This window comes from Epargyreus clarus, unplaced genomic scaffold (genome assembly GCF_041222505.1).
Source record: "Epargyreus clarus isolate Ecla_fem2 unplaced genomic scaffold, WU_Ecla_fem_2.2 ptg000026l, whole genome shotgun sequence".
NCBI lineage: Eukaryota > Metazoa > Arthropoda > Insecta > Lepidoptera > Hesperiidae > Epargyreus > Epargyreus clarus.
In genome coordinates, this window is record NW_027332233.1 from 1,457,415 (window position 1) to 1,471,305 (window position 13,891).

General features: G+C 35.4%; 1 protein-coding gene across 2 annotated transcripts; it reads right to left on the reverse strand.

Annotated features, from left to right (window-relative positions):
- Positions 1 to 589: 589 nt before the first annotated feature.
- Acox3 (Acyl-CoA oxidase 3) lies at positions 590 to 13,586 on the reverse strand. 2 transcript variants are annotated; one of them, XM_073088382.1, is made up of 14 exons: positions 13,296 to 13,586; positions 12,883 to 13,010; positions 9,671 to 9,808; positions 8,942 to 9,257; positions 6,945 to 7,116; positions 5,873 to 6,012; positions 5,116 to 5,258; positions 4,773 to 4,875; positions 4,286 to 4,423; positions 3,534 to 3,767; positions 3,027 to 3,181; positions 2,608 to 2,739; positions 1,875 to 2,027; positions 590 to 902 (listed from the first exon to the last, which is right to left on the reverse strand). In XM_073088382.1, exons 2-14 carry the CDS (start codon positions 12,922 to 12,924, stop codon positions 792 to 794), a joined length of 1,977 nt encoding a protein of 658 aa, XP_072944483.1. In that variant the 5' UTR covers positions 12,925 to 13,010; positions 13,296 to 13,586; the 3' UTR covers positions 590 to 791. The 2 variants fall into 2 exon arrangements, with proteins under 2 accessions (XP_072944483.1, XP_072944482.1); XM_073088381.1 differs by having other exon boundaries at positions 12,883 to 13,586.
- Between the last annotated feature and the right edge of the window lie 305 nt (positions 13,587 to 13,891).

A 13,891-nucleotide genomic window follows, 5' to 3' on the forward strand; every position in this document is an offset into this window, starting at 1 on the left:
TTACTACTTAATCATGCCTACATGTTAAAACGAAACAATCATTACTTTTGGAACTCATGAGCTTTTCAAAGCATTTGTAGGCGAAGGATTCCGTTGTTTTTTCAAAACACATAATGGATTGTACAAATTTTGGTGTTGTTTTCACTTTCACAACTGTTAAATTAAATGCGTATCCTTTCGAGAGAGAAAATATTACTATATTATATGATTATTTTACATTAATTGAAGTATTATTTTGAAATTGATAGGGGTACGTGAAAATATTACGTAAGGTTACATTAAAAGGAAATATATGAAAATTAAACAGGTTACGTGCCAGGTAATAAATAAATAAAAGAAGTTAATCATTATTGTAAAAAATATAATTTCAATAATAACCAGTGTAAAAATAAAATATATAAAAATCCCAACAACACCATTGTATAAAATATAAAATAGCTATATTATCTTAATTTCAGTAACATTGAATTAATAACTTCACCATAAATCATTTAATTACATCACATAACTAGATTTACTATACATATACAATTCTATAGAAAATAATGTTTTACTTTCTTTGAGCCCCGCCTGAGAGTTTTATTTATTAAAAGAAAATGACTTGTTTTGATTGTAATCTTAAACATAGTCCCAAGAAAACTTATCATTAAAAGCATTTCACAGAGAATATTCTTCACTGGTCTATCTTATTCAGAATGTCGTTTCATACTTTCATAAGTATTCATTTATGAAGAAGTTTTCAAACATTGTTACTAAAATTAATAAAAGATTATCACAAACAATTAAAGCCATTATAATTTGGAAGGTATGTAGGAATCCCAGAAGACCACGTCCTTCCACCACTCCGGCCTCGTCATCGCCCCTGGATATGTCATCACTCTGTTCTGTAAGTGTTTGTACACCTGCGAGATACAAATAAATTCGTTAATGATAACTGCGCGGTGAAGCAATGATTTGCTTGTTACATAGGGCCTAGGTTCAATCTCGAGCTAGGTAAATGTTTAAATAATAAATTTACGCTTACAAACATAAAATATCTTATCAGTTTTTGGGTTTCAAGGTCGAATAACAAAAAACAGAATCCTATTATATTTATTTCATGTAACAAACATAAATATTTTATTCGGAAAATATTGACAATAATATTTTGCTGTGTTCTTTGTACTGCTGTTAAATGTTATAGTAATCAAATATGCATTCCACCTGACATGAACTGGTCTAATATGTCAGCCAAGGATCTATAGTCTATTATAAATAGAAGGGTCTTCCTCATGTCGATCTCAAATACCACTACTCCTGGAGACTATGTCACCATACCCTTCAAACGAACCATCTACATCAGTATCAAACAGAGTTCTATCAAAGGATAAAGCCCCAGAGGCCCAGCATACTCCTAAGGTTATGTCAGTTTAAATGTTCCAATAGCACATAGCACATACCTCTCCATCAGCCTTGCCGAGTATGTATCAAGCAAAGAGTTATATCTTTTTTTTTTATAATATGGTAGTAGCAGACGAGCATGCAGTCCACCTGATGGTAAGTGGCTTTTGCCGCCCATGGACATCTGTAATCAGCTCCAGATAGGATTGGATATTCCTACCTGAGGTCGGCCACAGATGCGCTGCTACCCCTGAGGACTAAGGTGGTACGCCTCAGAAAAGTATGTCTTCCTTACCACACCCTTCAAACCGGAACACAGCAGTGCTTAACATTGCTGTTATGAGGCAGAAATAAGTGTGGCGGTGGTGCCGCCGGAGTCGAACCACAAAGTGTTCTACCACCTTCAATGAACGAATGAATATATCAAAGAACATCTGGAGGTTAAGCATACACGTTAGGTTATGTCAGCTTAAATATTCTAGTAGATTATATACCTCTCCATCAGCCATGCCGAGCACGGAGTTGAGGCACCAGTCGGGCGGCGCCAGCGTGTCGGCCAGCGACACCGCCTCGGGCGCCAGCGCCGCGCACAGCTGCAACACGCCCTCGCGCAGCTGGAGCCCTTGCGAGCCGGTGAAGTAGCCACCCTGAAGATAGAGGGAAATTGTTACTAGATTTTATTAGTTACTTAGTATTTTTTCATGATTTCCTATATAACTACTAGCTGACCCAGCAAACGTTGTGTTGCTATATAAATAAAAAAATGTTTAGGGTGAAAAACCCTTATTACTTAAGGGTATGAAAAATACCGTTTCGGAGGAGTACGGTAACTAATATTGTGACACGAGAATTTTATATATAAGATAATAAATAAATTGATATCATGAAAATAATAGGGTTTAACAGCAGTTAAGCACCTTTCACTTTTTAACATATTTTATTGAAAAGAAACATTACTATCATTTTTATATGCAACTTAATATACTTATATCTAATCCGATTCATTTCTGTCTCGAAATATAAGTAACACCTACTCAATAATATGTAACAACATCTTTAACACTAGTATCTTTACTGCATTAATACATATACAATATGAATGGATACTCATATTAATTAAAACCCTGCAATAATTATTATGCTACTCTCATTCACTTGGTTATAAACGGTCATATGTCTCTCTGTCAATAATCAATTTGGAAGATTAACTTTTGGTATAATACTCACAATATACAACGTCGCCATATGTTTCTCTAGTAGGAAAGCACCATACAATGACATCAACTTCAAGAGGACCTTTCTGCAGGCCGGATCCTTGAAGTCATTAGCGGTTTTGTAGAAGTGATTCACGATATAATTCTGAAATAATAAATAATTAATTCTGACATAAGAATGAAACATTCTTAACTATTAATAAATTTAAATTATTAAAACCTGACTAATGTGAAGTTGAAAACTGAAAGGAAATAAATAATGAAATACATATTACATTAAAAATAAATATTGTAAGATTCCGGATGCAGTAATAAACAAAATTATTCTACCAATCCGCACTTGGCCAATTTAATAGATTGTGCTTAAACCCTCAACTCTAAGAGAAGACTAGTGCCCAGCAGTGGGATTGAATTCGGTTTATCATTACTTACCTCCGCATATATAACAGAGAGTGCAACTGCATTGTACGACTGCGATTCATTCTTAGCTTCCAGATTGCTTTTGCCGGCTTTCTTCAACTTGTCCACTTTTTCGAAAGTAATTTTCAACATGTACGCGGTTAGCCACTTGTACATTTGGACAATGTCTGTGAAGAATTAATGCAATTTACTACATTTTTTATAAGAAAAAGTAACAAAGGAACTTGCAGTTCACCATGATAAGTAGCAATGATTTCTACACCATCTGTAAAATAGATTGTATAAAATAGATTGTTCTATCTAGAGCCTGTCACAGAGGAGTGGCCACTCCTGAGACCTATATGGTCGCATTATAAGTAAGTCAGTCAGCATCCACACTCTTCCATGGAAGCACAAAATTGTTTCATGCTAGAAATTGGTACGACAATGGTCCGTGTTACTAATAAGTTGAACCATATTAGTCTTCGTACTGCCTTTAGCACCCACAATACTTGTAATCTAATTTATCAATTAACTTACTGGCAGGATCTGTCAGCTCATCGATCGTCTTCCATGGGCATGTGCTCGCGATTGTCGCGTCAGCGTTCTCCAGGAAGGTCAGGGAACCTAGAGGATGGTCTTCAGGTCCGAGGTCGTGGCGGCGCGGCCACGCGGCTAACAGCCAGTTGCTGGTCTGCTGCAGCAGCAGGCTGTTCTCGCCCTCGTACGTGCAGTTCGCGTCGTTGTCGTTACGCAGCTCGCCTATACCCGCAGCTGTAATATAAATAATACTTAGTAAAATAGTGTTTATATATTTATGTTTATAAGTCGGAACACATATGAATGCGTTTTTCTATGAATATATCAGACTTGAACAATTCTATTCACATAATGAAATTATGTAAAAAATATTTGCAGGTAAAATTATTAAAGTAACTAAAGATTGTTGTATAATTATGATTTTACTTCGAACTATAATGTATGTTTTACACATATACTGAAACATGTTTATCTTGGACTTTTTTTTAGGAATTTGGTATTTAATAAAAAGCATCTATGACGCCGTTTGTATTTTAATCGTTATTAATATGGATCATGATACATATCATTTTCATTCTAATCTCTACACAGATTGTGTATGTATAACTACGCGCACGCTTTTCTTGTGGATGTGTGTCTTCATGTGCGCATATACGTGTACATGCACATGCGTGCGAAGCAAGCCCATCTGTATGTGTGCGTGCGTGTCTGTAGGCATGTGTGTGTGCGACAGTGTCGGCGTCAGCACTCACCCTTGAGGTAGCCGTGTCCGCCGCAGCACTCGCGCGCGTGCTGCAGCGCGTCGCGCGCGTGCCAGCCGCACGCCGGCTTCACGCCCGACGACAGCGCGTGCATCTCCATGCCGCGCGCCGCGCTACTGGTCTCCGACCCTGGGGAAATTACATATTTATCGATAGAATTTTAAAGGTCATAGACCCCTTTGTGGTTCGACTTTGGCGGTACCACCGCCACACCAATAACAATAGTGTTAAGCGCTGCTGTGTTAACAAACCAGTGACTGCACGCAATGTAACCAACCTCACTTAAAACATTTATCTGAGGTTGATTAACTTATCAACGGGCAGCAGTAGCCACTTTCCATCAGTTGAACTGCATGCTCGTTCACTACTTCAATATTAAGTGAAGGACATATAATTTTTATAATTAATAAGACTCATAAGACAAAGATATAAACAAACTAAATTCAATCTAAAAAAAAGAAAACAGCACTTTAATCACCAGTAAAACTATTGATGGTCATGTTGATGTGGACCACGGCGAACCAATTGCAGAATATCCGGTGCGCGTACGTGACGGCCAGGTACGGCAGCAAGCGGATTTGCTGCAAATATACAAAAATAATTTATACTACAAGCTCAAATTGCAACACAAATACACAATTACGCGCGTAGATAAGCATACATAAGCACATGTATAATCCGCGCCAAACTCCTAGTCCACTCTGAAGTTGTTGCGAGCAAGTGTAGTCATACAATTTGCTACGCGACGCGACTAATTTCTATATCTTTATTTGTTAATATTATGGAAGCAGTAACACTTTACAATAGTAATCATGCATTACCTGCTGTTGGTACTCCAACACAGGGGATTCCTCTACAGCGTTTTCGGCACCGAACTGTTTCCTTACGGCCGAATAACGGATAGCTATCACTATGCCTTTCTGTAGATAGTTGGTTGTTATCGAAGTTATGTGGACACGACCACCTGAAAGAATGTCGTTATTTAGTAACAGTGTGATATATAAGATATATTCATTGATATGTCAATCGGTTTTTTTAACATAACAGTGGCAAAGGGAGATCTCTCATCGGGCTACGTGATCATGCCCGGGGAGCGGCCGTACTCCGGTGGTCTCCGTTCGGAGCTTGTATATATGCAAGATGTTGAGAAAACTTCGATAGCGTGATTCAGAATACATGTGGCGCCATCTCTTGACGAAAATCGTGAAGTTGCCACATAACCAAACATGTCAATGTAATAAACATTTTTTATTCATCTATTTTTTTATTGAGTCGTCAACATACTGTTCACTAATGCTATACTAATAATATTAATTATTGAACAAATTCAAGTAAAAATCTAAGTCCAAGATAATTATAGGTGACTACAACATGCAAATTAACAAATGTCTATATAATAGCTATATATAGTCTATATAATTTCTAATATGAATTAGAAATACAATTCTTTGTTAGTTAGTATTTCCATAATTATAAAAGTACTTTAACTGTAGTACATTTTGCTCTTTTGCACTTCTATTTTGGACTTTTTGATCACATATCCGGCGTCCATTTTTTTATGGTGTCATATTTTTTTACCTGATAAAACACCCAACGCCGCACCGAACCTCTTGCTGGGGTCCTTGAAGGGAGTCTTGTAGTCGCCGTTGTCGTCGACACCGCCATGCTTGTCCAGAGCCGACTCCTTCGGAATATGGTAGTTGTTGAATAAAACGAAACTATAAAATTACAAAAAAACATTTTTTTAATAATTATAACACTTTTATTATTACATTGAACTAGCATACGAGAACGAAGCCCATATCATAATAAGTAGTTAATGCAGCCCATGGAGTTACATAATTAATGCACAATATTGAACAGAGGTTCTGCCAGAAAGCAATTACAGATAAGGTGAGGACTGACATGATCACCACATATCGATACCTTAATTCGCAAATCAGCCAACTCCACTTTTAGTCAAAATGTTTTTAAGCTATTGCATAGCTTCTATCGCGGGCCTTGAGCGTGGAGACCGAATCCAGAAATTCCGTAACGAAAAAAAACCTAACACCCCCCACTCCCACCGGCACAGCGGTCATACTTTTTAGTAGCGATCTGTGCGCCCGAGGCGCACACGCCAGTTGACGGGTTAATGACTTTTTGCATACTGCATAAATAAAATAAATATATAATTGTAATTGCATAAGTTGATAAAATATGCTATGCAATAGCTTTACCGCGGCAGTCTCCGAGTGCCACACGTATTTTTTATTTATTTTGATTTCGTTCAACGCCATTTACTATGAAAATAAATAAAAAAAACAAGTTGCAAGTTATAATAAGGAATTTCAATTATTTATATTAGTAAGTTATTATTTAAAATAGTCAAGATTTTAAATTATCATCTTAAAAAAAAAAATTACTTTTATTAAAATCTGTTGGCAGTCATGTTCATTATTTTAACATTGATACGGCATATGACCTTCATTACGATGGTAAGATTATATTTTACACAATTTTATTATATTGTGAAATATTATTTAATTATTCACTTAAATACAGTGATTAATATTTTTTTATTTGTCTGTTGCTAAAGTTATTAAATTTAAAATATTTATATGATACGAGTATGTGAGAACATTTTAATCCGTAGAAAAGCAAGTCTTACCCATTATCCACGCCATTCAGTCCTATTTTCTCGCCAATATCACCCACTACGACTCCAGGGTAGGGCTTCAATGTCTTTGGATCTCTGATGGGTACTACGAAGGTGTGGAGTCCGTGGTTCTTGCCCTTCGATATCAGCATAGCGTACACCACGGCGTGTGTGGCGCATTTTCCTGAAAAATGAAAATATTAACAACAAACACATATAAAACAAGTTTTTATTTCTAAGGAGGTATTTTGTGTTATTTTTATAAGTAAACGTAAATGGAAATGAATTAATGAAATGCGCTGTCGTGTTCTGATTTGAAAGCTATGGTAAGGATGATATACTTTTCCTCCATACCAGCATACCAGCTTAGACCTCAGGCGTACCGCCGCATCTATGGCCGACCTCAGGTAGAATCTTATCCTATCTTAGATTGAGTACAGATGTCCATGGGTGGCAGTTGCTACTTGCTTTCAGATGAACTGCATGCCCATCTGCCACTCTGATACTATACAAACAAAGGGAATTCATATATTAAAGTAAATTTATGAATAGTTACGTGCGTATTGAAAATTAATTATCGCTTACATTAAAAGGTCAAAGGTGTCTGAAGTCTACTAATACCTACTTGGCCAGGGCGCTTGGCAGGCGAATTATGGCCCTAAATTCCTAGTTTGCGATAAGTTTCACGCTCAGCAGTGGCACAGTAATGAGTTTACGACAAATTACCAATGTTTTATATTACATTATTCTAAAAAAATCTTACATACTTTATATTAAACTACACCTCAGCCCTTGCAAGTATAGGTAGGTAGGTAGGTAGGTATTATTATTCATAAGTATAATCATTAAATTTTAAAATTTCAATAGTAATTGCTGTACCTACACATATTCATGTAGATTTACCATGATAATGAATTTAAACATTAGCTGAATCATTCCCAGACATATTATGATTATGCTTGCATATTTAGCAATATAATTGAAATATATTTGGTTCTAAATAAAATTTATTGTTTAAATTTTGTTTTTTTCACATTCACGTATGAACAATCTTGGAACCGTAAGTTCGAAACGATTCCACCGATTTTTTTGATGCCTTAACGCAAATATATCTATAGTAGGTACTTATATTTTACTGTAAAAGCCCGAAGTACGGTAAATCGGTTAAATACGGTAATACGAAGTACGGTTGAAGGTGGTAGAACCCTTTGCAGTTCGACTCCGGCGGCACCACCGCCACACCTATTTCTACCTCATAACAGCAGTGTTAGACGCTGCTGTGTTCCGGTTTGAAGGGTGTGTTAAGGGAGACAGACTTTTCCGAGGCGTTCCAGCTTCGTCCTCAAGGGTAGCGGCGCATTTGTGGCCAACCTCAGGTTGATTACAGATGTCCATGGGCGGCAGTAACCACTTACCATCAGGTGGACTGCATGCTCGTCTGCTACTCGTATGTTATAAAAAAAATAAAAAGTCTGGGGATTTAAAATTCTTAACAGTTAAATAAACATACACAAGAATAATGAGTAGGTACTTAAGTATTTACTGTTTAGTATTTTCACATCTAACAGTAATTTATTCAAAATACCTATTCGTTTGAAACTCCTACAATATAACCAGACAATCACCTTTAACACTTGAACTGTCTATTCAATAAATTATTCATGCTACATGCTAACATAGCTAAGTATACAAGAATATACCTACACGCTGTTTAAAATCAAAATTGAAGGTATCCTTTTAAGTAGATACACATTTCGGGGTTCGACATTTTTTGTTATACGCAGTTTAGATAAGGGTAAGTGACCATTAGCATCTGTATTAACCCCAAAAAGGATTGACGCCCTACCTAAAGTGGTTCACTTGCATGTAGTTACCACTTAAGACTATCTTGAAATACGCTAAACATTGCTGTTCTGAAAGAAGACTCAAGTGTTGTTGTGAAGTTGTAACCATGAAGAGCTATGCTTCAAAGTTGTTGTTTGTTAGTTTTTTTTTGTTAATAGACTTACCCAGTGATCCGACCCAGAATTTAGCTGCCTCGAAATCAGCTGAATGCAGCACAAACTGCTTCTTCTCCGGGCTGTACGTCGCCGTTGTTCGCATCCCCTTCGCATTGGACCCGTGCGCCACCTCCGTCAACGCGAAACACCCTCCTATCTGCGCCTTCTGGGCGGCCTCCACAAAGTGGTAGTGGTGGGCTCTACCGCTGCCTTGGATTGTGTTGGAGAATAAACGGAATGTCAGCGACAACTTGACGGCTAACGAGCTGTCGAACATAAACATTGCTTCTGATTCCGCCTGAAATACCCTTGGATCTTCCACTATCTGTAAAAATAGAGTTCACATAATCAAATAAAAAATTATATTTAGAAACTATGAATCTGTTTATGTGTTTCATGAAATGAGATACAATAATGTTAGTGGCAGTGTAACAGTTCCGTGGAGTATCTGCCATGTCTCTCATCAAATATGGACCGTGCGATGCGTGAGCACACAAAAATAACTGCTGCCATAATATAAATTAATGCTTTTCAACGATAAAATATATAATAACATTGAGAAGCAAATAAAATAATACATACAGTTCAACATTGAAACTTCTACTTTTATGAAGTCTGTAGAAATTATGATGCATGCTACTCATTGGCCTTTGTGAATAAATCTTGATGTATTTATGTAAGACCAGCCTATATGCTGGTTTTATTGAACTCAGTCACTAATATTATATTATACTACACCTTCTCCATAGGTATGAAGTTTTCATTGTACAAAGCATACATCCGTTTTGTAGTAATGTGCCTCTGTTCATCCAAAGTCAAGGTGGCATCTGTATGGTGGAACAGTGGATGATTTTCCATGAACTTCCATATGTCGTGCTGCAAACATTAATGTATATAATTAAAACTAGTATTTTCCCGCAGCACTGCCTATGTTGGCCTATATGTTAAACCAGATCATGAATGATTTAAATGGCAAATTTCATCCAAGTCCGATCAGTAGTTTCACTGTGAAAGAGTAACAAACATTCATCAATCTTTATAACCTTTCACATTTATTTGGGTAGTAAGCTTAAGAAATGATTCGCATCATTATAAAACAAAGGACGACCCAAAGGCAATATTATATTTTTGTTTCTTTTTTCTCATTTTATTTAAAACTTAACTCTTAGTACATACATAAGAAGATGTTTTGCTATATCTTGTTTTTATAAAATAAGTGTTTATTATCCCAAAGTTGATTACAAATGCTACCTACATTATTATACTTAAATATTATTCACCATATAAGTATAATTACCTTATATGTACAGTAAATGAATATTAACCATTAATATACAAATTTACAATTATAATTTTTGATTACACATTCATATATTTATACAGTCTACTTTGTTTAACATTCATAATTTTGATATTTAAAATTTAATACACCCACAGAAGTAAGTAGATAAAGATGTTATCATGTATTTTTTATAGCTCTTAGAATTTTCAAATCATAGATAATCGGTTTATTGCATGCAATTCTACAATCAAGGATAACATGTTAATTGAAGGTTCAAAGTGCAAAAGTTATAATGCTGAACAATAAAGAATACTTTGTCTCCTTAGCATGAGAAAACTTGGTAAACAGGTGGTAAAATTTGGTTGTAGTAATCACTAGTAGGATCTGCAGTACATACATATTTCATTTACAATGATATAACGCACAATTGGCCAAGCTTTTGGTTCTCTTTGTATTATAGTCAACATCAGGGGTTAGCAACCAAGACCTTCCTCCTTACGCCTGTGATCTATATCTTAGACAAATATACCCACACAATGTTAAAATCTTGTGTAGATGACTAAAAGGGTGTAAATTACAATTTAGTCAATCAATTCATCCCTTCTATGAATGTAGAGTTAACAGGAATTATGTGTATTCGAATAGTAAAATTTGATTCACACAATAGTTTGCATCTATTTTATGTGTTCTGGTGTGATGGGTGCAAATAACAGATTTAGGAAGGTGGTCCAACAAGTATCAAAATGGAAGGGCTATAGATGCTGACTAGAGATGGGCAGAGGGTTTAAACCCAATGGGTGGATACGGGTTTAAACCGGGTATTTTGGGTGAAATAGGGTTTAAACCCAAATAAACACCCAAACAGCGGGTGTAAACTATTGTCATTCATATTTTTATTTTCTTCGAGTAATATCATTTTTAAAATAATATTGTAAACAATTCACTAAATATGCACTCTAAAAGCACATATTTCATTTAACTACGCTGTTATAGTCCATTCGGATGTGTTACATTTGGGTTGCAATTTTCGAAGACCCAATTTTATTTTATAGATGTCAATGATTAGTGTAAAGGGCTTAGTGTACAGTCCTAATTTGTGGAGTCCCAACTGTTGTCCCTCAGCCGCCATCTTGAAAAAAGGGGCACAATGCGTTTTTACGCTCTACCAGGCAAACTATTTGTCGCACAGAAATTTAGTAAGAACAATTATGGTTTCAAATTGATTTATCTATAATTTTAGTTCTATAACTTTTTGTCGTTAAACCAAAAATAACAAAGATAATAACAATAATAGATTAAACTTTGGGAAGACTTTTTTTAACTTTTTTCTACTTAATTTACAGAAAATGACATTGAAACATTTTGATAGAGGAGTTTTTATAGTCCGGTCAATTTAGACATAAAAATAGTAATCAAATAACATAAAGCTAAATTTTCGTAGAGACCTTGGGTTTACCATCACAAGTAAAGTTCCAAAAGTCCTCATCGATGTGTGTGTCGGCACTTATTCGGGGCAAACGTCAAAATTTTCGGGTTTCTGGATTTTTCTCGAAAACGGTAAATTTTATCGAAAAGTACCTTGGACCAAAGTTGTAGCTCTTAAAATTTTCTATAAAATAATGTTTATATTTTTTCTCTTAAAGCTATAATTATTAAGATATTACGTAAGAATTACATTTTACATTATATGCCCATATTCCCACACCGCCTGTGCAATACGAGAGGTATATTTATTTGTTTTAGTTGTGCGCTATTTGTTTCGTCAAACAAATAATAATTAAAAAGATAATAAAAATAGATGAACCCCTAAAAATGTTATATTTAAAAATGTAAAAAACATTAGAAATACAGTAAAAACCTATAGTATATCTATTAAATAAACATTTGAACTATTTTAAAAGCTTTGTGTAGATTTTATTAACTCATTTTATAAACACCCAAATAAATACCCAGTGGGAGGAAATAAACGGGTATTTATTGGGTTTAAACCCTGCACAGGGTTTAAACCGGGTTCTTTGCCCATCTCTAATGCTGACTGACTTACAAATAATATGACTTCATTCTTCATTCATAGCAAAACATCTGTGATTGGCTTTAGGTTCTTCCTTGTTCTATAGGGTATTTCCAGTATTCCCATGTTCTATCACATGGAGTTTGATGATGTCCATGTACAGTAATGCCTACTTATCATCAGGTGGAGTGTGTGGTTGGTTTCCACTTCAATATAAGTTCTTCCAAGTTATTAATTACAGAATTAATGCATTTTTAATCATTTATACTCTTTTATTTGAGGTAGATTACCAGTGCCTATGGGTGCCAGCAACCAACTTTACACTCCAACACCACTCTCATGAAACAAAACAAAAACAGAGAACAACTAAGTGTGGTAAGGGAGACATACTTTTCCGAGGCGCTCCAGCTTAGTCCTCAGGGGTAGCGGCGCATCTGTGGCCGACCTCAGGTAGGAATATCTAATCCTATCTGGGGTTGATTACAAATGTCGATGGGCGGCAGTAGCCACTTACCATCAGGTGGACTGCATGCTCGTCTGCTACTCCTATATTATAAAAAAAAAAAAAACTAACACAGAAATAAATTAACACTACTTCAAATCTTATTACATTTTACACATTACCACTTTAAACTTTATTAATAAAAATATAGGTACCTTTAACTTAATTGAGGCCAAGTTATCATACACGAGCTTCATACGCCGCCAATCGAAGCTAGCTTTCTTCCGATACCCGTCCAATGCTCCCGAGGGAAGATCCGGGAGGTATTCCCTCAACTGTTCATCTCTTACCCCTAACTGGTTAATTGAGCCCATTTTATATCACACTTTCACTTAGCAATATCACAGAACAGAATGATAGGTACGTTATAACTAAAATCTACGTAATTTTTATCGCACTTATCTAACTTGTTATTGTAGGAACTAATCATTTACGGATTACGCAAATAAATTTATAAAACTTTCCGTATTTTGTACTACAGTGCAAAGTATCTATCAAATGTTTTTAATTTGCACCAAAAAATAAATACTTTGGAATATTTTTGAGAGGTATAAACTTTACGACTTACTTCGCTGAGTACGTTATTATTACTGGACGTGGAAGAGTTCAATGTACGTTTGTCGTTTAGTTTTAAGTTTTATAAAGCTTCAAACAAGAGAACTTGCTCGCTATCGCTTTCGTTCGTCTCAGCTATAATTACTTTTGTAGAATTATTATACACAATGGATTTGTGGCGACTTTAGTCGTACACTTAGTATCATACACATAACATAATCGTGTGTTTTAAGCAAATTAATTAAACATACAATTATTTATGCACACGGATTCTTATCAATACCCGAGTCATAGGACTTATAACTTATAAGAAAATATAATTTATAATATTTGTATTTAAGAGATAAATAACTTGTCACTTGTCAGAAGCCAGAAAGAAGATAATTTCAATAATTTTAGAAAGTTCAGAAACATCACTCTCCAGAGTTCAGTTTCATACAAGTAAAACTTCTCTATGCACGCTTGACTTTTGTAAAAAAGAATCCAAAAAAATAATATATTACTAAGAATCCAAGGCCGTGAAAAAACTGTTACTGACATTATTTTTATGTGATCTGTGGTTCATTATCAATAGAGGTGAGGCGTATATACTGGAACAGGTTTAGGGAC

What these genes read in the sequence shown, in the direction of transcription:
- Acox3 (XM_073088381.1), bottom strand. Translation starts at nt 13,041, where the DNA reads ATGGGCTCAATTAACCAGTTAGGGGTAAGAGATGAACAGTTGAGGGAA. An exon ending in TGTTGGAGTACCAACAGCAG is followed by an intron (nt 4,876 to 5,115) that starts GTAATGCATGAT and finishes GTATATTTGCAG; the next exon opens with CAAATCCGCTTGCTGCCGTA. An exon ending in TCTCTGTTATATATGCGGAG is followed by an intron (nt 2,740 to 3,026) that starts GTAAGTAATGAT and finishes TTATTATTTCAG; the next exon opens with AATTATATCGTGAATCACTT.